Consider the following 27,996-nt stretch of genomic DNA (forward strand, 5'->3'; position numbering starts at 1 on the left):
AAGACCCATCTTTAATAATAACCATTCATTACTTAAAAGTGAATATCTCTGTATGATTGAATGCACTAACCACAACCCCCAAGAGGGGGGTCTGGGGGTCCTCCCCCAGAATTAAAAAAAAACTTTCAACTTGTCCAACGGACAAGTAAAATTTGAATGGACTTGTCCTTAATGATTTATTACTTGTCAGGACAAGTGGGACAAGCCTTACAGTAATGTCGACCCCTGTTGTATCATTACATCATTTAGATCATTGTAGAGTATCATGTAGAGCAGGGGTGAACAGCTGGAGATCAGATCTGAACTGAAGTTCTGTTTTCTTTCAAACGCCTTGTTATCAGATGACACTTAGGTCAGAGGGTGTGGCTTATTACTCTCATCATTGTTGTCTGTTCTTGTTTGCTGGAGCCCCCCACACTCGGAGCCCCCCCACCTCACGTCTAAAATACACTTTTTGGCTAGAAAAATCTGGTCAATAGAAAAATTCCATTGACCAGATCTGTAGAGGGCCTCTCGTTTGAATTATTTTATTCACTAACTCTACTTCCTCATGTCCGTGCTCTATCTGCAACCCCTAATACTCATTCTCTCTCTCCCCCTCTCTCTCTAACCCCCCTGCCCCTCTATTGCTCTCTCTCATGCAGTTACACACACACACACACACGCATGCACACGCACACGCACACGCACACGCACACGGACACGCACACACACACATGTGCGCCGAGCCCTCTCTCCAGTTCGGGGAAAGGGAAAGGAGTGGATGTGATACGGTGCTGTGCTGTGCTGTGCTGTGCTGTGCTGTGCTGTGCTGTGCTGTGCTGTGCTGTGCTGTCCGGTGTTGTGATATGCTGTGCTGTGCTTTGGTTCCAATTGTGTACACTCCCAGAGTTCCGTAAGGATCTATTTATAAGTGTAATTTGTGTGTTAACCAAATTGTGGGTACTATATGGCATGAAATTTGCATCAAAATGCTATTTTAAACGGGTGTGTTTTCATTAATTGGATACTGATTGGCTAATCATCTCGATAAGGCAGAGTCTCTTTTAACTCCATGAGGGAAAAGGTCACCATGACAGCAGAATGACTGTGAAGAAGGACACAGCTATTATGAAAACTTTACTTGGTTCAAGTTGCAACAACAAAAAAGCAGTGTTTCCAAGAAATTATGATGACATTTTCACAGTCTGACAGGTGTTGTTGAAATGATCAGCATTCGTACACATGGCAGATATTGTGTGTGTGTGTGTGTGTGTGTGTGTGTGTGTGTGTGTGTGTGTGTGTGTGTGTGTGTGTGTGTGTGTGTGTGTGTGTGTGTGTGTGTGTGTGTGTGTTATATGCACCAGTATGGTATCCAGAACAATCACTCCATGATGATTATTGACAAAAGTTACCTCTGCACTTGATGATAATTCACTTGCTTTTAGTATTTTCATAGACATTTTAAAAGCTTTTGATGGATATGATTTTCCAACTGCTGCCACTGATCCTTCCAATCCCTATTTGGTAAGCAGATGAAGTCTCACCCGCACTCCACTTCCCAGCTGCTTTCTGTTGATGGGATACTGTTTCGCTATCCCCACACACACACCCCCACCCCAGCAAGGTGTCGCTACCATCAAGGTGCAGTGGCCATAGGGCCAGGTCGGAGTCTTAGGAGCTGTGAATGCCATAGACTCTTAATCTATGGCATTCACAATCTTAATCTAAGGCGTGACAGAATTCTCCTGTCACACCTTGAACACCAGGTCGGTATCACAGGCACAGCCCTGTCCTGGTTCAAGTCGTACCTGTTTGATAGGACCTTTGCTGTCAAACTGGGGGAATTCACATCACCCCCGGCCCCCTCACATGTGGGGTCCCCCAGGGTTCCGTACTGGGCCCAATATTATTTTTACTGTATATGCTACCCCTCGGGTCCATTTTTACCAAACATAACATCTCCTTCCATTGCTATGCCGATGATGTCCAGATTTATCTACCCATCAAACTGGACTCAAACAATTCTTTTCAACCCCTACTCGACTGTTTACAGGATGTAAAAACCTGGATGGACAACAATTTCCTGACACTCAACCAAAACAAAACTGAGATCCTATTATTTGGCCACAACACCGTCACACCCCCCAACATCCTGGACACTCTCATATCTAACATCTTCACCTCTGCCAACAATCTTGGTGTAATTCTGGAGAGCGCCTTCAAATTTGACAAACACATCAGTTCCGTTGTAAAAGCTAGCTTCTTTCAACTCAGACTTCTCGCTAAGGTTAAGGCCTATCTCCCCCGACCACAATTAGAAATAGCTATTCATGCCTTCATTTCCTCACGACTCGATTACTGCAATTCCCTCTACACCGGCCTAGAACAGTCATCTCTCAGGCGCCTACAGCTGGTCCAAAATGCTCCGGCCCGCCTTCTTACTGGCACAAAAAGACGTGAGCACATCAGTCCTGCCCTGGCCTCTCTTCACTGGCTCCCGGTCAATTTTAGAATTATTTTTAAGGTCCTTTTATTTGCTTTTAAATCTCAACATGGGCTAGCTCCACTGTACCTCGCTGAGCTTATAGAACCATACACTCCAGCCAGGTTCCTAAGGTCTGCTGATCAGTCATTACTGATCGTCCTACCAACCAATAAAAGGACCAGGGGTGGCCGCGCTTTTGCTGCTGCCGCCCCTGCACTTTGAAACAACCTCCCTCTCCCCATCCGATCTGCCCAGTCCATTGGGGTTTTCAGATCCCTCCTAAAAACCCACCTATTCTCCTGGCTTTTAACTGCCCTTGATCCACTACTGTGTCTTAACAATATTGTATTGTATTTGTCTGTGCGCCTATGGGCGCTTAATGAATTGCGTTGATGCTTTGTTTGTCTCAACCTTGTACAGCACTTTGGTCAGCTTCCGTTGTTTTAAATGGGCTTTATAAATAAAGTTTGATTTGATTTGATTTGATTTAATCACAAGAAATAGCAGATCCTGCCGTCCCTATTTTGGGCATGCCAGTATTGTCAAAAACGCTTTTCTTTCTTTAAACATTTCGAAAATAGAAGACCTACAAACTCACAATGCGTAAGCTTGCGACATGTTGTATTGTAAGCTTGTAGTAGATTGGCTATTTTCACGATTTTTTTTTTTGGTCAATGTCGTATACAGTGTACAAAATATACCCGGCATATATATATAGACTGGCAAGTGCGTCACCGCCAGTCCCCTTTTTGGGGGCATCCATATACAGTAGCAAACATATGGAATGTGACCTGAATACCCCGTTGATAGTATTTGATGGAAAAACCATTGTCACTGGCTGAGCTGTCTAAAATCACGGATGATGCTCCTAAAGTGTTTGAGAATCATGTTTAGATTTCTTAATTGGTATACGAGTCTATTGATGCATGGTTCTGTCTGGCAAGGATTTGTGCTATATCCTTACCACACTGATGCCAAACATTAAACTTGACACATTGATTGAAAAGTGTCCTACTCTTAAAGTCAAGTACGATGGGCCTATAGACACTAAGGACCCTAAGCTTACAGACAAATACCCGTGGTTAGACTCAGATCATAGAGACACTCATGTGGAGGAGATGGAGGCATTCCTAAAAGAGCATGCCGCATTGGGAAAGGACATTACCCATGTACTGAACTGTAAATGTAAACCTGGTGAATCCATGCGTGATTTTGCAATTCCAGAACTGCTGGCGTGATCAAGCTAAATTGGAATTGAATGAGGAAGCAGATGCGTTCTTTGCCTCTATGATATTGAATGGCATGGATGAATCCTCAGCACACACCCTGAAATTGTCTGCCCCAAATGTGCATTCATTATCACCAGTAGACCTGTTGAAGAAACTTAGAGAACTAGATGCTGTAGGATTATTTCCACCAGTTAAATCTAAATTACAGGCCCCACAACTGATCCCTCAGTATGCAGGAGGTTAGTTTAATGATGTATCCATACCAATGATCTCACAGTATTCGGAAGGCCAGTTTCATAATGAGCTGCCCTTTTGGGATTCTTTTTAGTTCCTACTTTTGATGTATATACTGGATTTTGGGTCTAGCACTCCACTGAGAAAACTCGTTGTTAATGCGCAATCTTTTTTCTTAATTAGTTTGTTTGTCTTTGTTTCTGAGTATTATCAACAGGTTCTCGAGTCTCTGCCCAGTCCAGGGGATCAAACCGCTGCATTCATTTAGTCCTGGTGATGGACGACCCGTCCAGGTTCTAAGGGCAGCTCCCCTACCGAGCTCAAGCAGTCTGGGGGAGGCCTCATCATGATCACAGATAACACTACTACTACACTTATGATGGAAGATAATCCAGAGACTTAGAAGTACATCAGAATTTGAATCCTCCATTTGCTTCAGAGGTGACTGTTGGCCCTGACCTGTGATTAGGGCCAAGAGGCTATTCATCCTCCAGAGGGAAGCAGTGAACGTACATCAGGTACATGACATAATCGACGGACAAACCCCCCATCCCCAACTCTTTACCTGTTGTGCCCCTTTAAGGAACATTTAGCAGACTTCTTATTTTAGCTATTTATTTGTACTAATTAAATAAGTTGAGTTCTGGCCCATTTTTATGTATGACTGTGGCTGGAAGATACTTCAAAGGCTATGGAACATAAAGTTATGAAAATTACTCCCCACTCTTGTTATGCCTGTTCTTTGATCCCTCATTCCACAGATGACGTTTTTCCGTTCATGGCTAGGCCACTGACGGGACCTGATGGACTTCCAATTTTGTGTGTAGTGGCTTATCATTATATTATACAATCACATTCTACGGTAGGCGTGCAATCAACAGAACAGGTAAGACCGAGACCAATTTATTACACAGAATAATTTTCATGTGGGTAAGACTAATGGACATATTTACCTTCAGAAAGCGAAGGTATAGGCAATTTCACTATTGCTTGTATTCCACTTTTACGTATTATTCTAAATTGTCAAATCTCTTTAGTCACTCTGATGGAACTCTCTCCACTGTCCCTGCATTTCAAGTCTGATTCACTTAAGCTAGATTTATCAAAAAACTGCTTTTGGCCAACCAGGTTTTTATTTGTCAACCTCGCCTAGGGGTCCGCGGTTTATACATGAGGATTTATAAAGGATAAGGATTATAAATGGAATTAGGATATAACACAGGTTAAAATAAAGTAAAGAAACCTCTAAAAAATAGTTTTAAAGATGAACTAAATAGGAATTGTCCAAAACAATTGTACAGAGTAAGATAATGTGTGTTTATTTCATGTATATTGTGTCTCTTTAAGAGCCCTGTGAGGCACCCTGATTAGGCCAATGAACCAATTGGGTCCGGGTACTAACAAACAGCTTGAGAAAACAGAGGGAAAAAATGCAAGATTTGATGAATGTGAATGGTTTCTTTTCATTTAATGCCATTTGTGGTTGATCCGGTCTCTTTTTGAGAGAAGAGTGCTGTATTTTGATGTCCTGAACCCTTGATTATTGGAACTTTGTGAACACTTGACTTGGTGAGTTGAGCTGTAGGCTACTGTGATTGTGACAGCAGCAGCAATGTTACACTCTGTCTATCTTTCATGGTAATGTCTTATTTAAGTGTGTATCCAGCCAATTGTAAACATACGTAGTAGTTTAATTGAGATCTGTCATTATTTTATTTTTAATTTCTAAATATTAAGGGTGTGATGTGATCCTAATTTATGAATGTTTACTAAACAGGCCAGGTCTTTTTCTTTTGTTGGATTGTTTCTAGTGATATTGGCATATCACTCATTGGATGATGTTTGATGGCGAGCACCCACGATTCAACGGATCAAGATCGTCAAAGCAGAACCCTGAAATACGAGATTGAGCACTTGGTAGTGTGGTAGGACTCAACTCTAGTCATTTCACATCACTGCTGCTTACAGTTCATCACTCACAGTTGGCTAATTGCTAGCCACTTTCACTGCACACACTGCATTCACACCTACCCATACCTGGATGGACATAACAGTGAACTTTATAGTCACACCCACCAGTGTTTATAAGCGACTTAGGCCTTTTTGGGAAGTTTTTCTGTAAAGTTGCTTGTAAATATTGGTGGTTGTGGCTTTTTGGGCTTGTTGTTTCTAAAGTGTAGTTGCTTATTTGGGCTTGCTCCCTAAATGTTGGTTAAACCAGTGGTTCTCCAACATTTTCATGTCAGGACCCCAAAATTAATGTTATCGTCCATGGACCCCCATCTTTTTGTGTTAAAAGGTTTCTTGGCTACCAAATCCAACCCTCAATAATGAAATCTTAAGTAAGTTATACTAAAACGCGAAAAATGGATGCATACAGTACCAAAATTAGAACTAAGCCTGAAAAATAAAAGATACTTGCCATAGATGGATAGGAAAATACTAGTGATAAATAGTAATCTCTCAAGACAGACTGCCGTAGCTCAGCAGCTGGGATTACTAAAATAGAATACAAATGGCAGTAGCCTACTTTTGGTATCCTGTGTGAGCATAAAGGAGGTGCTTATCTGTGATTCTTACCTGTGTGAGCTTTGTTTTGTTTGTGATTACTGTCCATTTTGTTTATCTGCCATTCCATTTTTTTCTCCATCTTTCGGGCTATTACAAAACCTTATCCATGGTCTGTGGTCTAAATTATTCTTCCCTCGATAGCTTGCTGCTCCTCCGAACCTATAGTGACTGGTCCTATACCCTGTAATAACTACAGTGTTAGATTAGTGCTTTTCGCTTCGAATGGCGGTTGCTCCGAACGGCTCGTTGGGTAAGGGCTGGCAATTAAGGCGCATCGAGCCGGCCTGTCGCTCCCCGGGCGGTCAGGTATTTGGCTACAATATGGCACTTTGCTGTTTATACGTGCGTGAATGCATGCGCGAAGTGTCCCATTCACACAAGTCCCATTCAAACCCACCCATTTCTGTGATTAACGATTTAATTGTGTTTTTTGTCATTGAACATTGGAAAAAAATAATTTGTTTTGCCTTTTAGGCTTCGTAATTAAACATTGCACAAGGGAAGATATGACAAATAACTTGGGTATTGGAATTTGGCTTGTCAGGCTGATAACGGCAGGTGTTTTTCTGGTCCTTATTTAGCCAAGTGGGCAGGCTTGACCCCTGACAAAGTCATGTCGATCGTCACAGTGTGAGAGTTACTCCAACTCGACATGTTTCTTGTTGAGCTCATCCATTACAAGGATAGGTGGGCCCAAGGAAGAGTGGGCACCTCAGTGTTAAATTGGCACATTTTTCCAAAATGTTAAAAAATATATATTTTTGGACAATGTTAAGTATACATGATTAGAACATGCTTAAACCTTTGACAATTAAGGTCTAACATTTCTACAATTGCTGCAAAACCTGTATATCCAGTCTTTTGGGGCATAAACAAAAATTTGAAGGATAAATTTGGGACCGTACCTATGTTCCCCAGGTTCTATGTTCCCCAGGTTCTATGTTCCCCTCCCCCCCCAAAAAAGGTTCTATGTTCCCCGGGTTCTATGTTCCCCGCTCAACCAAAAAAGGGTTCTATGTTCCCCACTCATCCAAAAAAGGTTCTATGTTCCCCACTCAACCAAAAAAGGTTCTATATTCCCCGCTCACCCAAAAATGCAGGAAATGGTACGACATTTAAAAAGGTTTAAATACATGTATTTATACCCATTAGTTATTTGTACATTTTCAGTTTTTAAAGTGTCAAAATATCATATTTTGAAAACTTCTTTGACATGACTCAAAATCTATTTAGGGGTGTCACGATACATTAATTTCACGGTACATATGATATTGGGCTCACAATATCGACACGATATTATTATCATTTTTACTATCATCAACATTGGCCATCATCTTCAGTTTCAAAGTGCTTAATTTATAAAGCATATAAAAAAAGTTACTAGAAAAAGTGCTCCTCGGAGCACAGGTCTACGCCAGGTCAGGTACGTTATTGTGGCCTCCTGGTGGCGGTATAATAGGCCAATGTGAAAAGGGTGCCATTTCTTCCTAGGCCTTTCACGGCAATCGGACACTGCATTTATGATTTGTGGCATTTTGTTCCAAAAATGTGTTTTGCTAAATTAGACCTGCTGGTGGCGCTATAACAGGCCAATGTGAAATGGGTGGCATTTCTTCCTCGGCCTAGTGGGAATGTGCGTCTGAAATTTCACGGAAATTGCAAGCTGCGTTCATGATTCGAGGCATTTTGTTCAAAACGGACCAATCCTGCAAACTTTGGAAGCCAACCTTAGCCAATCAGGATGGATTATGGGAAATCGGACAGATCCGGGTTAATCACATGACTATAGAGATACTGTGTACCGATTTGCATGACGTTTGGATAAAATCTGTAGGAGTAATGTCAAAAAATGGGTTTTGCACAAATTGGCCTCCTGGTGGCGCTATATCAGGCCCATGTGAAAAATATGGGGGAAAGGTTCTGAATTGGTATCGAGGGAGTGTGTGTGCACAGTTTCGCAGCAAGCGGGCCAATGGTGCCGGAGATTAGCTGGTAACACACGGACAGGACGGACGGACGGACGGACGGACGGACGGACGGACGGACGGACGAACGGACGGACAGGGGGTAAAACATACTCTCTCGCCATGCCTTTCCATATGACCATGATCACATGGTCATATCATATGACCATGATACTAACATGATACTGACCATGATACTGACATGACACATGATACTGACATGATACTGACCATGATACTGACATGACACATGATACTGACCATGATACTGACATGTTACTGAACAAAGTTATTGGCTATATCCCCCAACCCCCTTGCCTTTTTGACAGGCATTTCCTCTTGTCTGACAAGGTTTTTTTTTTTTTCCCTACATTTTGGTGTAGGCCTTTTATGGTGTTTATATGATGTTAAAAAAGTTGATACTGTCATGATATGGGCATGATACTGACATGATACTGACCATGATACTGACCATGATACTACCATGATACAGTACTACCATGATACTGACATGATATTGACATGATACTGACCATGATACTAACATGATACTGACCATGATACTGACCATGATACTGACCATGATACTACCATGATACTACCATGATACTGACATGATATTGACATGATACTAACCATGATACTGACCATGATACTGACCATGATACTAACATGATACTGACCATGATACTACCATGATACTGACATGATATTGACATGGTACTGACATGATACTGACATGGTACTGACCATGATACTGACCATGATACTAACATGATACTGACACTTGCCATGAAACTGAGCATGATGCTGACCATGATGCTGACCATGATACTGATACTGATTATAAGATGTAACACTTTTCTCAACAATTTGACCAGTTATGGCCTGGACGGCTGGCGTGGCGGTCCGGGCACAGCGTGTTGCGGGTTCGACTCCCGATCCCGATGGACTTTGCTGCGTGTCACTTCCATCTCTCTCTCCCCATTTCCTCTCAGACTACTGTATACTATCTAATAAAAGGCAGATAAAGCCAAAAACAATTATATAAAAAAAAATCTTAATGTAACAAATTATTACGTTATTATATTATGGAAAAACCTGTTATTGCGCTATCGCTCATGATTTTATTACATTATGAGCTTTTATGACATTTAGTTTATTATATTATGAACTGTTATTACGTCGTTATTACATTATGAGTTGCTACAAGGTGCTCTATATCACCAAGATGGCCGCCAGGGGAAAGGGGCGGGCAAGTTTCTGATAGTAATTTCTCCCCATTATGTTCAGTTGTGTGTGTTCAGAGATGTTATTAATAATTGGAAATTAGAAATGTATGTTTCCTGCATTTTTGGGTGAGCGGGGAACATAGAACCTTTTTTTTGTTGATGGGGAACATAGAACCCAGGGAACATAGAACCTTTTTTGGTAAGTGGGGAACATAGAACCTTTTTTGTGGGGAACATAGAACCTGGGGAACATAGAACCTGGGGAACATAGGTACGGTCCCGATAAATTTAAGTCTAATGATGTACCGTGCAAGTTCCAAGTTTCTGCAGGGGCAGTCGCTCCTCTGGACGATAGCGCAGCAGCCTTGTAATGAGGTCTCCAGCTCCCTCTGATACGAACGATGGGAAGCTCAAGTCCACCTGAAAATATCAACAAGTTAAACATTGTCTCCGTTTAGAGCTGCAACTAACAATGATTCTATAGATTACCTTTTAATCGAATAACCGAGATGCACGTTTGGGGGGATATTATTGATTTTATTTTTTATAAAACGAATTGATAAACACTGTGAATAGGTTTCGATTAATATGACTAGAAGTTCGGCCTCGACACTTTTAAAAGCAACCATTATCCTTAGTTTTTTCACCTCCCTTGCTGAACTGTCCCATATTGGGGTCATCTCCTCCACTGCCAATATTGTAATACTCCTTTTGGGCGACCCACGTATGGTAGGCATTGACAATCTACACACAAAAATAAATACAATTAAAAATCATTTCAATATCAATGAGAACACTTGCTCACAAAACAAGACTTAATTCACTGTCCAATGTCTCTCCCGGTGCCAGGTTCTAAGACTTTAAATGGGCAAAATTTGGCCCACAGGAGCTGCCCTTTTTTAGACTCGTCCCATTGCTTGGAGAACTGGAAATTCAGAACATTTCATTCAAAATTGTACATGGCATTATTATTCTCATATCACTAGTAAATCCCATTCACTAATGTGACATGACATTAGTGAATGGGATTTACTAGTGATATGGTCCTCTGCTGATCTGGCAGAGGAGGGGCCCGACGATGGTGGGTGGTGGAGGGCAGGAGGAGGTGTGGAGGGGCCCGAGGATGGTGGGTGGGCTGAATGATGGCAGTGCAGGGTCACGGCCAAGAAGAGTCCTGGAGGGACTGGGTAACAGTTGGGGAGGGTGGAGAGCAAGAGGATGAGATAAAGGGGAAAGTGGTGGAGGGGGGCGAGCCAAAGGAAAGGTTCCAGCTAGCTTAAAGGTAGGGTAAGTGATTTGCAATTATTCAAATAATTGCAAAATGGGTCTATGTTCTGATAGTGCTCGTTACTATAGAGTGTCCTGTCCATATAAGGAGTCTCCATGTCTCTCCAGCTCTTTATAAAACAGAAAATGCATTTTCGTTTCAGTTTCAGTTTCATTTCCAATTTTATCCAATCAGGATAGAGAACTCAATCAGGATATAGATTAAACAAGTGAAATTGGAAGTGATGACACTAAGAAATGAGCAGGCAAAATTAGAACTGGAACACTATAAAAATAAAGCTTAAAAATGGGTACTTTCTCCTGATTGGCTGAGTTTGACACCTACCAGAAAATGAATTTTCTGTTTATTAAAGCGCTGGAGAAACGGGGAGTCTCCTGTTACTGAACAAACACTCTATAGCAATGATTACTATCAGAATATAGTGCTTAAACCTTTAAAAAAAAATTTTTTGTTTTAACCCAAAAATATCACTTACCCTACCTTTAAGAAGCTTCGCTGGAATCCTCTCCTCTGACTCTATGTAGCGTTTAAGCTGGTCCAAATGAGCAATTAGCATCTAATTTGTCCCCAACCAAGTACACCACTTTCCCCTTTATGTCGATGATGGTATAAGGCCTAGCATCTCGGATGCCATTTTCCCTCCCTTCCTCTGCTCTTCTCTGATGTTCTTCTTCAACAGCACATCCCCAACTGTGAAGTTGTCATCCCAGCCCTGCTCCAGCTTCCTCTATCTGACCTTGTCTTGTTGTTTTTGGACATTGCCCTGCACAGCCTCATACACTTGGGTCTGCTTTTTCAGCCCCTCACAGACCTCCTTCCACCTCACATAGCCCTCCATTTCTTCTGGTGTCACCTAAGGTACAAACACAACAGGTGGGGCTATTGACAGTAGTGGTTCTCAATGTTATGTATTCATGTCAAGGACCCCCAAATCGGTATGCATTTGGCATACATTTTGGAAAATAGCAGATCTACAAGCTCACACCGTGTCGCAATGCGTTGTGAGACTGTAGATTGGCTATTTTCAAATAGCCAATGTATAAAGGGGGTTAAACTGATTTGGTGCTATGCTACTAATTTACTGCCCCCCAACAAATGGAGCCACTTACGTCATAGTCCACACGAACTTCTGACGGATATCTGGCCTCTCTACCATACAGGAGGTAGAATGGGGTATATTGGTGGTGAGGTGCTTTTTTGGTACAGAGAGCAAACATGGCGGCTGGGAGATACTTGTCCCACTGATGGGGGTGGTCTGCACAAAGGGCTTTCAGAGATCTGAAAATGTCCACATTACATAACATGATAGCAGACATTCAGATGCATTTAATGTAGTCTACAGCATTCATGTTGTGTACTGTAGGTGTATCTGCCAATTTGGCAGTATGCAACTTACCTCTGGATGGTTCCGTTCATTTTTTTTCCACCAGGCTATTCGTCTGTGGATGTTAGGGGTCTGAAAAGCTCCTCTGGATGTGGAGGGCTTCACAGAGCCTGGAATTCACCTTAAATTCCATTAATAATACATTTGATTTGGAACGCAATTTGACACAAATCTCAAAGTGCTACATAGTATAAAATAAATTAAAACATGTTTTAAAATGTAAACTATAATAATGAAAAAAAATCAATTTGGCATTGTCTTCTGAAGTAGGCCTGCATAAATAGGCCTGCATGTACATAGAATATATACATTTGGATGACCCTTGACCCTTCCAACTTACCAATTTGCGGATGTCGGCTTCCATTCCAGGCCAGTAGTATCGGTGGATCACTGCGTTTTCTACACACCACAGTGACATACTACTGACATGGAACTCATGGAAACATGCAGATGCCTCAGCAGGCGACAACACTACCTACATGGATATCATATAGAGATGAGATAGACAGATACTTAGATTCATTTTTTTGATCCCCATGGGGAAATTAAAGTGTTTGAGCACCAAAGTAAGCATGAAACACATTTACCTTAGCCAAATGTGGCTTCTGCTTTTTACTACGTGTGCATCGGTAGTAAAGCAGTCCATCTAGTACAAATAAATGTGACCTTTTTCAATTTACTCTTAAATGTGATGGCAAAACATTACATTTGTAATCTTAAAGGGATATTTCACTTTCAAACATGTTTGGGGTCATTTTATCCTCTATTCAGGTTTTTGTGAGCACCCCAGACAATTTTGAAGTTGCTTAATTCAGTATTTAGATATTTGATATTCATTTTATCAGACACGCCCCCTTCCTATACAAACCAATTGTAACTTCAAACTCTATTTTAACCATGATGGATTCATCAAAAACACAGTTCTCAGTTCTTGGTCCTGGCTGGTGAGAATGTGTGAGGAGACCATGTTTTTCAATTACCATTTTCATTTATTTTCTATAATTCTTTGGGAAAATGGAAAAAAATAAAACCAATGAAAAAAAAGAATTGAAAAAACATGGTCTACTCACGCATTAGGACAATATCAGTCACCAGGACCAAGAACTGGTGGGGTTCGATGAATCCATCAAGGTTAAAATGGAGGTTGAAGTTAACTAATAAATAATGCCAGGAAAAACATCCCCACCCGTACAAACGTAATCAAATACTGTAATGTAATTTAACCAACAAACTCTAAAAAGATTGAATTCAAACCCAAGAAATGTACTGCATTTCCCAAAGTCCAGACAAAAACAAGCATGCAACATCGCTATGTCTCTACTCAACAGACCGTTGAACCAACAGGACTACAAGGGAATACCCGGATTGATTCCCAAATGATGTCACTCCATTCACAAAACCACGGCTCAAACAATCGGCCCATTGACTCCCGCGGCACAAACAAATGGAGAAGGGAGAGTCCCTTGACTCACCAAACTACTGCACAAACAAATCAATTATAATCTATTATTATTTTATTAAGTTGGAGAAGAATTTTTTTTTGGTATGATATGAGTGTCCCTGTTAGGTGCGGTTTAGCTGCTGGGGTAAAAGAGGTCGCAGGCTTTAGGCCGGGGGGTGGATTAGGTGCAAGGTGCGGCTGTAGCGGGTGCGCACCGGTGCGTGCGCATTCTGTCTCGGGGGCACAGCTAAGGGGTGCATGCGGGTCGCCAGCTACTGGTTGCCTTTCCTACCCCTTGGTATAAGCTAGGCCTTTGCGGTGGCCTTCAGTGCATAGATATCCTCCGCAAACCGGCATGAAGACGGGTAGAGTTAGTTTGGGGATTAAATAGAGGGGCACTTGTATTTTAGTTCTTTTTTTGTATTGAAGTTGGTTTTCCAGCTGGGGGATTAACTAAGCCAGGATTTTTACCGTAGAGGAATTTGAGGCTTCGCCTTCTGAGGAACTGTTAATTCAGTGCACTAAAAAACGGTTACTTAAGATGTACAGGATTAAAATTGAGTCAGGGGATAAGAAATGAAAAGGGACCTTAATGGCAGTGTTGAGGAAACATTATATGTGAAAAATAGTTCTCAGTTGAGGAACAAGTAGAGCCAGAGGAGGCTACTCCTCCTCCACGGGTAGAGGCCGCAACGGCGGTGCCTTCTTTACCTGTAGTAACGCCGGGGTTGACGTTCGACCAACAAAAATAATTAATGGAACTACAGATGGAACAAATTAAGTTGCAAGCTATGGTGCAAGCTGAGCAGGACCGAGTGAGGCTAGATACCGCAATATGCGATTGAAAAAATTAAACCGCAGACTGAACAGGCTAAATGGCAAGTAGAGCAGGCCAGGTTGGATTTGATGAGGGACTGTAAGATTTCAGCTGCGGCTCTGGTATCTACAGAACCTGAGGGACAGTCCGTGGGATGGTTACACCAGTGGTGAGTGATGTTCGCTCTGGATAAGAGTCTCTGCTAAATGCCTTATTGATTTGTGTTCATCTTTTTGTGATCACTTACATCACATTTACCAAACTATTACTGTGATTTTAGACCCTCTACAGATCTGGAGGATTTGAACTTACCATTAACCAAAATCTGTAGAGGGCACTGTGGAGTAATACAAATAATTTCCGTCTCGCTGACATATTTTATTTTCTGCCCAAAAAGTGTATTTTACAGAGTAGGTGGGGTGCTGAGAGGCTTGCGCATTCCGAGAATAGACTTTCAACAACACAAAACAGCCTTTGCTTCGGTGAGTAGCGAAATGGTTTTGTTTATTTTCACTACTCTTGAGCGCTGGCAGGGCAGTGGAATTCCTTGTACATGCGCAGAGCGAGGGGTCTTCCAGGGCGTTAGAGGGAACTCACTAACGCTCTGAACCAGGGCTAGTTGCGCTCCCAACTAAGTCAAGTCTGACATAGTTTGGGTGTGCACAATGGTCTATTTATCTATATTTAGACCTGAGGCCGATTCTAAAAACGCCTTCTAAATCCTGACCTAAGTTTTCTGAAAAACAAATATTTATTAAAAGATTACAACAAATGTATGTTGCTATACTGTAGGCTACATAGCAACAAGAACCCCAAAATGGGTCCCCGTCCTGAAAGGTATAGTTACAAATTGGGGTTCCCGCCCAAAATGGGTTTTGTGGTTAGACACTGAACTTTTAGTTGATGCTTTCATTTAAGTTAAGCACATCAGGGAATACACATTAATATACATTTCTATATTGGTTCAATTGTATATGCATTTCTTTTTTAAATGTAATTGATTGAATACCAGGGGCTTGTTTCCATTATACTCAATTAATCAGTGATACCACATGAACCCTAGTGTCCCTATTCTTCTGGGGTGAACATTTGGTGATCTACAAGCTCACAATGCTTCGATCGGCACTAAGATATTTAGTAGGGAAAACAGGAGGGAATCTAGTGTAGACCCCTGGTGGACTCTAGTCAAATACATATTTAGGCTTGAAGTGGTTAATTTAAAGACATGTGTGAAAGCAAAGCCATACACATAGATTACTGTCACTTCATATTTTGCTCTCCCATGTTCGGTAAAAGTCATACACCCTTGTCTGTTCTTATGCAACTCTGAGGTTTTATATTATATATATTATTCTCTGAGGAGGTATGTCCAGCTCTTTAACCAAGCCTCAGGCGCCCTCTTGAGGCAAAAACATGCTATAACATATTTTCTCTTTTAAGTCCTCCCCTGCAGTTTAAAACTTTAAGTATTCATATGCATATGCTTTTAAAAATACTATTCAAAAGTACATATTAGAAAGTACATTTTCTAATATTACATTATAGTACAATGGAAAAAATAAAACCTGTGTTCCAATGTACAGTAGTTAATTTAGTCACAGGTTCTTATGAATACTTATCATTGTTTAGATCCCACAGACACACTTTTTCCATCTGCCCTACATATTTTGGTCATATCATTGTAGGCTCAAAGCGTGTGGCATCGCAATAGATAAAATATAATAGGGCATTGACTTATGAAAAAAATAATATATATATAGAGATACAAGGTTTCTGCATGACAGTGAGGAATATTTTCAAATTTGTAAATAACCATATAACCAAAATGTTATGTAAAACTGGTGATAGTAAAAGGGGGTTCAAGTAGGTTACTTACCAGGGGCAATCTGTACAAACCTAATATTCTAGTGATGGCAACAGAACTACTTGAGGTTGTATCATCCACAATGCAGAGCACCAGAGGGGAGCCCTCACTAGCCTGGGACCAGACGAATCTGCGAGTGCAAAAAAAAAAATTACTCTGGGATTTGGGCCTGGCACTAGCTATGCCAGGCCACTAGATGCAGTTGTATTCAATGCATGTTCAGGAGTAGAGCCCTCCCTCTGCTCAACCTGGCCACTCCCGTTCCCTATCACATTATCAAGTCCAGCTGCGCTGCTTATCTCTCAGCCAATCCACGTCGCAATCACCACAGTATAAATACACCTGCGACTGTATCACCTACCTGTTTGATTTCACTGCTAGTTAATCCAAATCCCCTCCTCCTCCCCAACCACCTCCTTTCTCACCAATTTTGCTCATCTAGCTTCGTTTTTCTCCATCCTCCAGGAGCCCCTGGCAGTGTCGGAGCGAAGGCGACAGACCGCTCCTGAGCAGACAGACCGCTACCGAGCTGAGCAACCGCGGCGGTCGCCTGGCTCCCGAGACTATACCCCCACCCTGAGTCTCGCCCCACCTCGGGCTCCCCATCAATACACATACATTTCATTGTGTTCAATAAAGGCTGTTTAACTTGAGCAGAAGGTGTGGTCTCTTACTAGTGAATTACTAGTTATACTAGTAGTATTGCACAGCACCATACTGTAGGTTCCTCACTCCATCTGTCACAGCTCATTTCTGAAGCTCCCATACAGTGTCGCTTGCCAAAATAAGCGACCTACAGTCCAAGCTTATAACGTGACGCTACTGTATGAGCTTGAATTAGATATTACATTCATACCTGGCAGGCCCCTGTCATGTGGGAACAAGCGACATCGTAGCGATGGCTAAATAAATGCACACAAAAAAGCTCGTACATCCTGCCATGGCTCCATTGCATTCTGCATTCTGGCACGACTGTGCCCACTGAAAGACCCTCTTCCTTGCACACACTGCAACATGCAGGGCATGGGCCAGAGCATACACAGCCTTGTACACAGGGATGGATTAAGGGGTGAGGAGGCGTGTGGGATTTGCATTCATGTGTCCTTCTCTTTTCAGCAAGCAATGAGCAACCCACCTCCATCCCCAACTCCACTTTGTAAAGTCTCACTCTCAACCCACCTCCATCCCCAACTCCACTTTGTAAAGTCTCACTCTCAACCCACCTCCATCCCTAACCCCACCTGGTTAGTCTCAATTGTCTGGACTCTGGAGTTGAGAAGTAAGGAGTAAGGACTAAGGAGGTTAATCTGCACTGCCACCACCAGTGTCTAGACTCCAGGCGGGGTTCTCCCTATTAAAAGCAAACCTTATTATATGACAAATGTTAACTGAGTCTAATCACTAAAATGTTTGATCTTTTATTCAATAAAATATTTTGTTTGCATCAACTTGATCTCTCCTTTATTGAACTACTATTGTAGCAAAAGTGTGTCACTAGAAAATCAATCTGGGAACCCATCGTCAAATAAAAAGGAAAAACAGCTTCCCCAGCGTTTTTCACTTTTGAATTTGTTCTTGAGAGATTACTAGAAAATGTGCAGAATGCCCAAGGAGTTATTCAACTTTAGCCTAGCTAAAGGGAATATTTCACAAAGGTGTCGGCATTACTTTGTATGGCTGTGTTAGTTCCATTCGAACAAGTGCTCAGCGCCATTGGTCTTTAAATATTCTGTTCAAGTGAAAAGGAAACAAAATGTTATTTTGCACATTGATAGAATAGATTAGGATCATCCAACTGTAAGTTGAGGCTATGAGAAAGTTAATAAAAAAATAAAATGCTAGAGACAACGACAGTGATAGCACTATCTGAGTGACATCAGATAAGACAGATTCCAGTGGGAACTGAGAAGGAAAACATGACAGAGTGGAGGATTAGCATGTTAAAGGTGTTGAGAGCAGGGGCGTCATTTCATAAAGAAATAAGAGGTTAGAAAAAAGGGAACACTTGAGCCTGATTAAAAAAATAGCCGATCTACAAGCTCACAAGGCAATGACGCGATGCGTTGTGAGCTTGTAGATTGGCTATTTTTGCTATCTTTGAAAACAGAAAGAAAATAAAAACATTACATGAGGGAGGCCAGTTTTAAAGTGATTAGGCCCTAATGAATGTACGGTTGCAGAAAGAAAACAAGTGTATAACTGTCAAGCTAAAATCTGATTAATCTGCAAAAAGAAACATTTGGAGGTGGAGGTAGGAAATATAAATAAAAGACCTGATTGCGGGTGGCAATTGCTTGCCATGCCCTGAAACCCCAAATGACACCCGGCCCTGTGTGAAGGAAAACAATGAAGCCTAAGCCACCTTCACCCAGCTCAGCTCCCAAATGACAGTCCCTTAGCTGAGTGACGTCATCTGACAGGTAGCTCCATAAACACACAAACATGTTTTTAATTAACCCAGGCCTAAGAGACATGTCAACAGGCCATTTAAATGCCACTAGGTTTAAAATTTAAAACTATGCGATAACACCAATTAAATATCACATGGGTCAATGCGTTACTAAATCAGCCATTCTTATTCAATAGTTTTCTTTGGTGAGATTGGCAAATGTGTATATATAATACATTCATGCAGATGACCAATTCCCTACAGTGATGTGACATGATGCATATTAAAAAACAATTATATGAAAACATGCCTTAATCATTCATTGTTAATTCACAGTGAATTGTGTATTGTTATACAGTAAACACACGCTTACAAGTTTTCATGTACAGTACACAGTAATTTGTAATTTATTATGGGGCGGGGATTAGGTTCTCACCCCGTCTGTCTGTGTGTCTGTTTGTGAGCTAATCTCGGTCACTGGCTCTGCTGGACCGATTTGCATGGAACTTTGCATGTACACTCCCAGATGGAGGCCAAGGAAGAACCTCTGCCCCGAATTGTTCAAATCTGCCTTAGGGTAGCGCTATAACAGACCGCTTCATGTTTTGCCGTATAACTCTTGAACCATAGCTCATATAATCAGATTATTATCATCATGGGCGTGCCACGTGGCCTATATGGGGAGCTGCATCACGAGCCATGGAATCCAGGGACAAGTTTTTGATTCTACGACCTACGGTTCAAGAGTTATAACTTATAAGCCAAAATGTGACGGGTATAGCGCCAGTGAAAATTGTCATTTGACAATGGCCGGGAATAAGTATATGCTCTGCAAAAAACTAGACTACACCACTGGTTGCAATTGCAAATCATTGGTCTGGCTTAAGAGGGTGAGGAGAGTGTTATCTGGTGTGGTCTTCCCTCCTGAACTTCATACTAGACAGGATGATGCCTTCTCCAAATTTCAATGTTTATGATTATGTTTATACATTTACATGAGAATCACAGTAGTAAATAACAACAGCCAATTAAGAGTTATCAATTAGGTCTTTATTTAAACTCAATCAATTGAATGAGGACTGGCCCTCATTTACCAGTGAATAATAAGAAAGATACAACATAATAATGAAAGATATAAGAAAGCATCAGTTAAAATAAGTATATAAGTCCTGTTAATGAAAGATACAATATACAGTATGAAACCAAATCAATTCAAATGGGTGCAAAAAGATGTTACTGTAAGTGGTTAGTGATCAAAGATTTAAATGGTCCAATAGTTACTGAAGCGTACATTTTTTTGTCTCCAGAGGGCGGAAGATGAGCGGCTTTCTCAGAACCCTCATGGAATCTGGAGACTGTTTGAAAACCACGCCCGACACTTTGGTCACCTCTTTGCAGACAACATCATTGACACGGGTGAGGATTGTATCAATGTTATCCCCACTGGAAGCAGAGAACACAAATATAAGAGTGAATGCATGTCAATGAGATATTACTGTAACAGGTGTGACTGACAGGATCAGTGACATCGGAAAAACTGTGAGGCTTTCAAAGCCTTTGTTGATATTCATGGCTAAATACCTTTATTATCATTATTAGCAAAATGTTGGACTTTGTCTGGGTCAGGCCACAGTGTAGATCTATTCAAACCATTGTCATGTTGTGCAATCAAATGTCTCAGGACGGCACAACATTTAATCTACAGTATGCTATTCTGTAAATGGTATATTGGATCTAAGTAACCTGTCTAATACTATCTAATAAATCATTTAAAAATATCAAATAATCTGTCTGACTTTTGCCCATTCCTGGCTTGCAGTTGTCATAGTTTTCAGGCTGGCTTCCCATAGCTCTCTAGAGTAAATATCTGGAGACAAGTTGGCAACACCCTCAACAACTACAATGTGTATTGTTTTTCTTCACACATTTTGTTGAGCTTAAATGTGTTTGTGAATATTGTATTTATTTCAACATGATGCTTCATTGTTTGTGAAGTGATGTGCAAAGCTACCTAAAACTGCTACTGCTACTATAATATTGTAGTATAACATGTTGGCATACCAGCAACATAAATTACACTATGGAAAATACATAGTTAAATGAATTAATGAATTTGATTGTTTCTCCACATGCATCTCATATTTCAAGTACCTTGTTTAGAGAAAATTGAGCCATTGTATCTGGTTTGATGTAGATGAAATAAGACAGTATTATGTTTAATAACAAACAAAATCAAAATGATTGAGGCTTTACCTTGTGCACCCTTTTTGCAGTTCATCGCAGAGTGCCTGGATGTACCAGGTCCCTGTCGCTGGAAACCTGACTGAAGCATACGTGTTGATGGTGGAAAAGGCAACCAGGAAATCAGCAAATTCCGGAAGGGAATAGTCTAGTTTCACTGAGGTTTCTACACCTCCATCCAATAAGGCATCCGTTTGTTCCTGGCACCCGTTTCCGCGACAGGCTTGAATAAAGAACACTTTGGGCTTCCCTAAGAGATTTTTGCAATTTTTGCCGCTGAATGGAGAGATGATATCGAGGATGGATAGTATCTCTCCATCCGTTCCATGAATGCCCTCCTCTTCTCCATGAGACAGAATGCAGCACACAAAGCAATCGCCATGATGCAACTTGGCAAAGGAATTCAGCTCTTTGCCCATGTCAGCCGTGGTCTTATTCTGACGCATCACCACTGTGAAACCAAGCCAGCTGAACACCTGCTGCAACCTTACTGTGAGGAGGACAGAACATTCACATTTAAGGATTTCACTGTGTTACATGTGTTACCGATTGCTGAAATTTTTACATTTATGTTTTGTGAATACTCACAAGAATCATGTTCTGTACCCTCCCGTGTTGACACAGTTTCAAGAATAAGACAGTAGCCCCTAGGATCACTCTTCATCACATAAGGTTCGTCCTGTAAAAGTGAAAGCAGAAACATCAGTCAGTTCGGAACAAGCAGCACTGGGATTTCTGCTGCTTTGTATGTCTATACAAACGACATTTGTGGTTTTACTGTTACTCTAGTTAACATTAATAAAATGAACATTGCTCCTAAATCCACAACATTGCTATCACAATACAGTTATGTGCCTACAAACAAACAAACAAACAAACAAACAAACAAACAAATACAAAAAGATCAAAGCCTTGGTATTGGCTGCCTTCTTGAGTGTGGCTCATCACCTGCTGTTTTGCTCCAGTATCCAACCCTAAGAGAATATAAATCCAGCATCAATGAGTGGTAGCACAAGTCATCTATTTGCAACAGTGTTATGTATAACAGGGCTATTCAAAAATAGCAGATATACAAGCTGATCGCGTGGCACTGAGTGCCGTGCGATGAGCTTGTATCTACATTTTTGGGGGAAAAATCATGGAAAATCGTGGCTCTTTGGATATATATATTTTTTAAAGCAAACATTTGTAACTCAAATCTTGGCTTCTGGGGATTCTACAAATGCATTCTAAATCCTAACAGTTTTCTTGAAAAAACGTATGTTGCTATAATATCAGTGGTTCTCAAAAATTGTATGTATTTGGTCGTGGACCCACATCTCAAAAATGTGTTGTTCCAGGGACCCCCAGAAGTTGCAACAGAGTTAAAAATGTTGCTTTACAAAATATATATTCAAAGATTTGCAAAAATGTTCAAGATATAAAAAAAAAAGCTGATCTATACGAGTGCCCCACTATGAGTTTGAATATCTGCTATTTGTGAATTAAAGGGTTAAATTACAACCACAAACATTTTGAGTTATCATAATAACTTGTGGTTGGGTTAGTAGAAGGCAATGACATGGCATTGTCTTCAAAGCAGGTATGTTTGCGTCTTGTAATAACACAGAAATGCTACACATATTATCAAGATGTTATTTTGTCAATTTAATACATAAAAACAAGTTGAATGGGATTTAAATTCCATTTAGAATCAACTAACTTTAAACAGCACTCACATGAGCCAGATGCAGCCGCTCCTCCGGATTTTGCTGCAAGAAATCAAACAGTTTTCACATTAAATTAAAACACAAACATGTGAAATAATATGGCAGAGTAAAGTTGGGAACTTCTCTCTCTGGATGGATGGATGGATGGATGGATGGATGGATGGATGGATGGATGGATGGATGGATGGATGGATGGATGGATGGATGGATGGATGGATGGATGGATGGATGGATTGACTGACTGACTGACTGACTGACTGACTGACTGACTATTTATCACCAACTATTAACTCCACTCACAAATTATATCAGATCACCAAAGCAAGGATACATACCCTTATCTTCCAGAGTTCCTGGTTGTTTTTTCGGCTCGCTATGAGTATCTGAGTATTCCTTCTGCCGGACCGATGCACACGCACACGGACACGCACACACAAAATAGATTTTTTAATACAAATGTCATATTATACATTTCATATAAGATAACTAGCCTAAAAATGTAGCTCAGAGCAGAGCATTGTGGGCAGGGGCATAGCTTTCATTTCCATCATATGCAAGCTGCTGAGTTAAAACTGTAAATAACAAAGTGTTATAAAAGTCAAAAAATCGTGTTTACTATTATGCAGTAGGAAAATAGTGCTGTGTAAAACAGCAATGACAGTCGGCTGAAATGTGGTGTATAATCATTGCAGATATATCAATAGGCCTATGACTCCAGATCAATATATTTTGATAACCTTTCTCTCAATAGGAGAGCAAGCAGTGAGAGATGTAGCTAGGCCTACTGTATGTCTTAATACTGTTCAATGTCTTACAAGTGAGACAGTGTTTCTCTGCTAGTAGTTTGTTCTCAGGTTCCAGTTCTTTCATACAATCAGTAATGTTAAGTGTGCGTGATTATTCTGTAGAGGAGATGGTTTTACTCACAGTAGTACTTTCCCAGTTCGAATGATCAACCTCATCAGATGAGGGTCTAGAAAGACACACACACACACACAATGCTGGTTAATGAAAATCCTGGGTTAAATACACATATTCTTATTTGTAAGAATTAGGAATACATTACATTTAAAATGTGGAAATCTTGGAAATAGAAAGAGGATAAATGAGAATTATACTTGAGAACACTATAACATCATGGTCTGAAAAAGTACATTCTCTTGTACTAATACAATGTTTGACCTAAAAATGTATTGAAATGACAATTACTGTGACTTCTGATTCCGAATCAGCTCGTCGAGAAGAAACGCCTCATGTTTCTTCAGGCCTTTGTAGAAGGAAACTTTGGCTCTTTCGTTATTCAGGAATTCATAGAGTTTCCTCAATCTTTTTATGGTGGTAGGCTGAGCTTTCACTTCAGCACGACCCTCTCCTGTGATGGCGTTGTCCCTAACCAGCAGATCCAGGATGGGCTCGACCATGTTCACTCTAGCTTTCAGCTCCTCCTCTTGATCGTCGACAAATTTAATCACTGAACATAAGGGAAATAAAAAGGGAGTTGTGGGTGAGACTGTGGATGAGACATATTTAAACACGTTTCTTGTTAAGATAGGGTATATATATATACAGTAAGTTGGTGCTTACTCACATTCATTTATTGGGTTTTGAGTGGAGGAGCATCATCGCATAACAATAACATATTTACATTATTAACTGTGTAACTACAGACTACAGGCTGTTCATTGTGTTATATATATTTAAGAAGAACAAAAGTATTATTTAACAAAAACGCTTTCTCGCTCATCACTGGTGAGACGTACAGTAATACTGTAATCAAAATTAAAATCTATGCTGCATGTGTTTAAAATTATAAATGAAGAAAACGAGTGGACGACCATCAACTCATGATAAAACATGTTTTTTTTTAAAGTTATTAAATGTGTGACATCAGACTACAGATATAACATAAACATAGTGAACAGCCTATATGTAATCAGTTTACTGTAGACAAGACATCTGTTCATAGTGTCAGCTCACTTTCAGAAGTTTCAGCATCGGTGGTGACTGCTCTCCTTGCTGAACTTGGCAGTGCATCAGTCTTGATTGGAGGGTGCCGGGGCAGTGGTGGGTCAGCGCCTCTGGATTCATGGTGGTCTAATATTAAATTGATAACATTTGTGTTGCATAATTAACTGTTGTCTATGGCCTGTTTATCTACAGCAGGAAAGACAACCAGGTGCTCAAATGAGTAAAACGTCTTAGCACAGAATGTAATAATTTTGTGGCCATGATAAAAAAAACAGTATATATATAGCACCTGATGTCTCTGAAACTCCAATTACAATCTACAGGGCTTTCATATTATATCATCATAAAAACCCTCTATTCACACACCTTGGGACATTTTTTTAAAAGACGCCAGTAGTAGTTGGTTGCCCATCTTCTCCAGAACATTCTCCATGATCTTAGCTGCATGATTGGTGTAGGTCTGCACAATCAGATTGGTGGTTGAAATCTTGTCAGCCGGTGCCAGTTTCCCATTTGCGATTGGCGGTTGGCCTTCAAGGTTAACATGCTGTCGCAGATACATCTTGAATTCCCTCAACTCTGCCTCGTTTCCAAACTCGTTCAGAGTTTTGAAGATACATTCGGGAAGTGTTGTCATGGTTGATTCCTGGTACAAACACAAAATGTTCACATATCAGATTAATTCTCTTAATGCTTTGAGTGTGAAGACACTGAAGTTATGTACATTAGGGAAATTATGTGGATTAATGTAATTAAATGTATTTGCATATATTAACAGAACAGTGAAAGCAACGTCACACAGGTTGAACACAGTTACTTTATGGATTGGATAGAATGTTACATTAGATGGAACAAAGGGGCCATAGTGGCTCAGGAGGTAGCAGGCGCTTTTATAATCGGAAAGTTCCCGGTTCCATCGGCAGCTCCTCCTGGGTCAGTGTCAAAGTGACCCTGAGCAAAACACTGAACCCCTAACTGCTCCTGATGAGCCGGTTGATGCGAGCGCGCGCGCGCGTGTGTGTGTGTGTGTGTGTGTGTGTGTGTGTGTGTGTGTGTGTGTGTGTGTGTGTGTGTGTGTGTGTGTGTGTGTGTGTGTGTGTGTGTGTGTGTGTGTGTGTGTGTGTGTGTGTGTGTGTGCGCGTGCGTGCGTGCGTGTGTGTGTGGATGAGTGAATGTAATGCACATTGCAAAACACTTTGCTATATAAATGCACAATTTACACACAATAACTGAGGTGGTTTTGCTGAAGAGGATCTGTACAAACATTTATGGTGACATTGAAATGTAGCATTAGAATGGAAAAAATGAGACTAATGATTCAGCTCTTTGAATCAAAATCAAAAGTACTAAATGCCTGCATTACTTGTACATAGAGTAAACATCTACAGTGTATTTAAACATGCTCAACCCTGGCCTTCAGTTAGTTTGGTTTGATCATGTTGGTGTCAATAAACATACCAAGTGATGTGTCCTTTACAGAAGTTTGTTGTTCCACAAAGTGTCCACTAGATGGTGTACAATAACCACCTGAGAAAGAAGAGAGAGAATGTCAGCGAGAGAATGTCAGAAAGAGGAGGGAGGAGGACAGAGAAATGCAAACATAAAACACATTATGAATGTAATGTGCATTCTCCTTGAATTATGATGAGAGGGAGACAGACAAAGCTGAGAGGGAAACTGTGTCACTGTCTGGAGAGACAGACAGTAGGAAAACTGAGAGGGAGACAGTGTAGGAGAGACAGACAGTTGGACAGCTGAGAGAGAGAGAGAGACACAGTGTAGGTAGGAGATACAGCGAAGATAAGGTTCTGCCTGGTATAGGATTCGTTCTCATAGCTGGATCTCATTGGTTAGATGTTGTTTCAGAGGTGAACATTAACAACAACATAATGAAAGGTTTTGAAAATATATAATTAATAATCATTCTCATGGCTCTAGTCTTATTTAGTGTCCCTCATAATTGCATGTTTAAAAAACTCAAGGTAAAATAAACAGACTGCGGATATTAACATGGTACACAGGCATCCAATGATATAATTTGCACATTTCACTGTGGATATCTAGAAAAAACACGCCTCCATAAAATAGAACCACATTGACCCTAAATGACTCTGTCCACACACACACACACACACACACACACACACACACACACACACACACACACACACACACACACACACACACACACACACACACACACACACTGTTGGAATCGTTTAAGGTCTTAATTATTATTATTATTATTGTTATAATATTGACCTTTGAAAACAAAATGCCGGTGCTACATATCTTATTTTATATTTTAGGTTTAAACAGGGCCGATGACAGGATTCTTGGGTGGGGGGACAAGATTTCTGAAAGTGGGGGCGCGTGCATGAGGCGCGAAAATGTTTTGGTTTTAATGCGGTTATTTATTAATTTCTTAAACATTTTTTTCGGGTTTTTCTCAGTTTTTTCATTATCTATTATTATTTTTGCCCTCAAAACATTAAGTCGGGTGTCTTTGCGCGATTTCACGTTGGCCACTTTAGCCACCTCAAGCCAATATATAGTCAGTTCTGTTCATAACCAGTGGTGGAAAAAGTATTCACATGTTTTACTTAAGTAAAAGTATCAATACTGCAATGTAGAAATACTCCCTTACAAGTAAAAGTCAATTCAAAATGTATTTCAGTAAAGGTACAAAAGTATTGGTATAAAAATGTACTTTGAGTACAAAAGAAAAATCTCCTAAATTTGTCATTTCTAGTTGAAAACATACTATTTTCTGTCTCATCATAAATCCTCACATGTTTACTTTTCTCCCCAGAGTTGTAACTAGAGTTGACATTTATTCCGTGAGAACAATAAGCAATCCGGTCTATGAATATTATATGTTTATGAATTATATACCAAGAAGGACCTCAATGGAAACAAGACAGCAAGGACCTTTTAGACAAAGTGTTTTAACTGTACTTTCTGCCAAATAAAATATTCAATCAATCAATCAATACTGTAAGCGTGTGTGTGTCAATCCTTTTACTCACTCTTGTCAGAAGTTTCCAAAACAAAAAGTTTGTCCTCTGTCCCTCTCTCTTGCTCACTGTCCGTCTGTCTTCTTTCCTTCTGTCTCTGTCTCGTTAATCTCTCAAGAACAGATTCAGAGCTGCGCTTGAATCTGTCGGGAGCCCCGTTGAGAACCTGAAGTAACTTTTC

General features: G+C 40.6%; 1 protein-coding gene and 2 long non-coding RNA genes across 3 annotated transcripts; all 3 read right to left on the reverse strand.

Moving 5' to 3' along the window:
* Positions 1-1,730: 1,730 nt before the first annotated feature.
* On the reverse strand, positions 1,731-22,144 carry LOC308081947 (uncharacterized protein; the record flags this gene model as incomplete). The annotated part of the gene is made up of 9 exons (XM_080423563.1): positions 21,710-22,144; positions 21,134-21,611; positions 20,162-20,323; positions 16,504-16,621; positions 12,710-12,844; positions 12,095-12,226; positions 11,722-11,838; positions 10,004-10,117; positions 1,731-1,817 (listed from the first exon to the last, which is right to left on the reverse strand). The coding sequence occupies exons 1-9, from the start codon at positions 21,822-21,824 to the stop codon at positions 1,731-1,733; spliced, it is 1,458 nt and encodes a 485-aa protein (XP_080279689.1). The 5' UTR covers positions 21,825-22,144.
* A 595-nt stretch (positions 22,145-22,739) lies between these two features.
* On the reverse strand, positions 22,740-24,283 carry LOC308083012. The gene is made up of 4 exons (XR_013932960.1): positions 24,046-24,283; positions 23,758-23,803; positions 23,166-23,226; positions 22,740-22,872 (listed from the first exon to the last, which is right to left on the reverse strand). It is a non-coding gene; the product is annotated as an uncharacterized lncRNA (long non-coding RNA).
* A 541-nt stretch (positions 24,284-24,824) lies between these two features.
* On the reverse strand, positions 24,825-27,921 carry LOC308082713. The gene is made up of 4 exons (XR_013932949.1): positions 27,828-27,921; positions 26,257-26,325; positions 25,165-25,444; positions 24,825-24,906 (listed from the first exon to the last, which is right to left on the reverse strand). It is a non-coding gene; the product is annotated as an uncharacterized lncRNA (long non-coding RNA).
* Between the last annotated feature and the right edge of the window lie 75 nt (positions 27,922-27,996).

This window comes from Gymnoscopelus braueri (genome assembly GCF_963280865.1).
Source record: "Gymnoscopelus braueri genome assembly, chromosome: 3".
NCBI lineage: Eukaryota > Metazoa > Chordata > Actinopteri > Myctophiformes > Myctophidae > Gymnoscopelus > Gymnoscopelus braueri.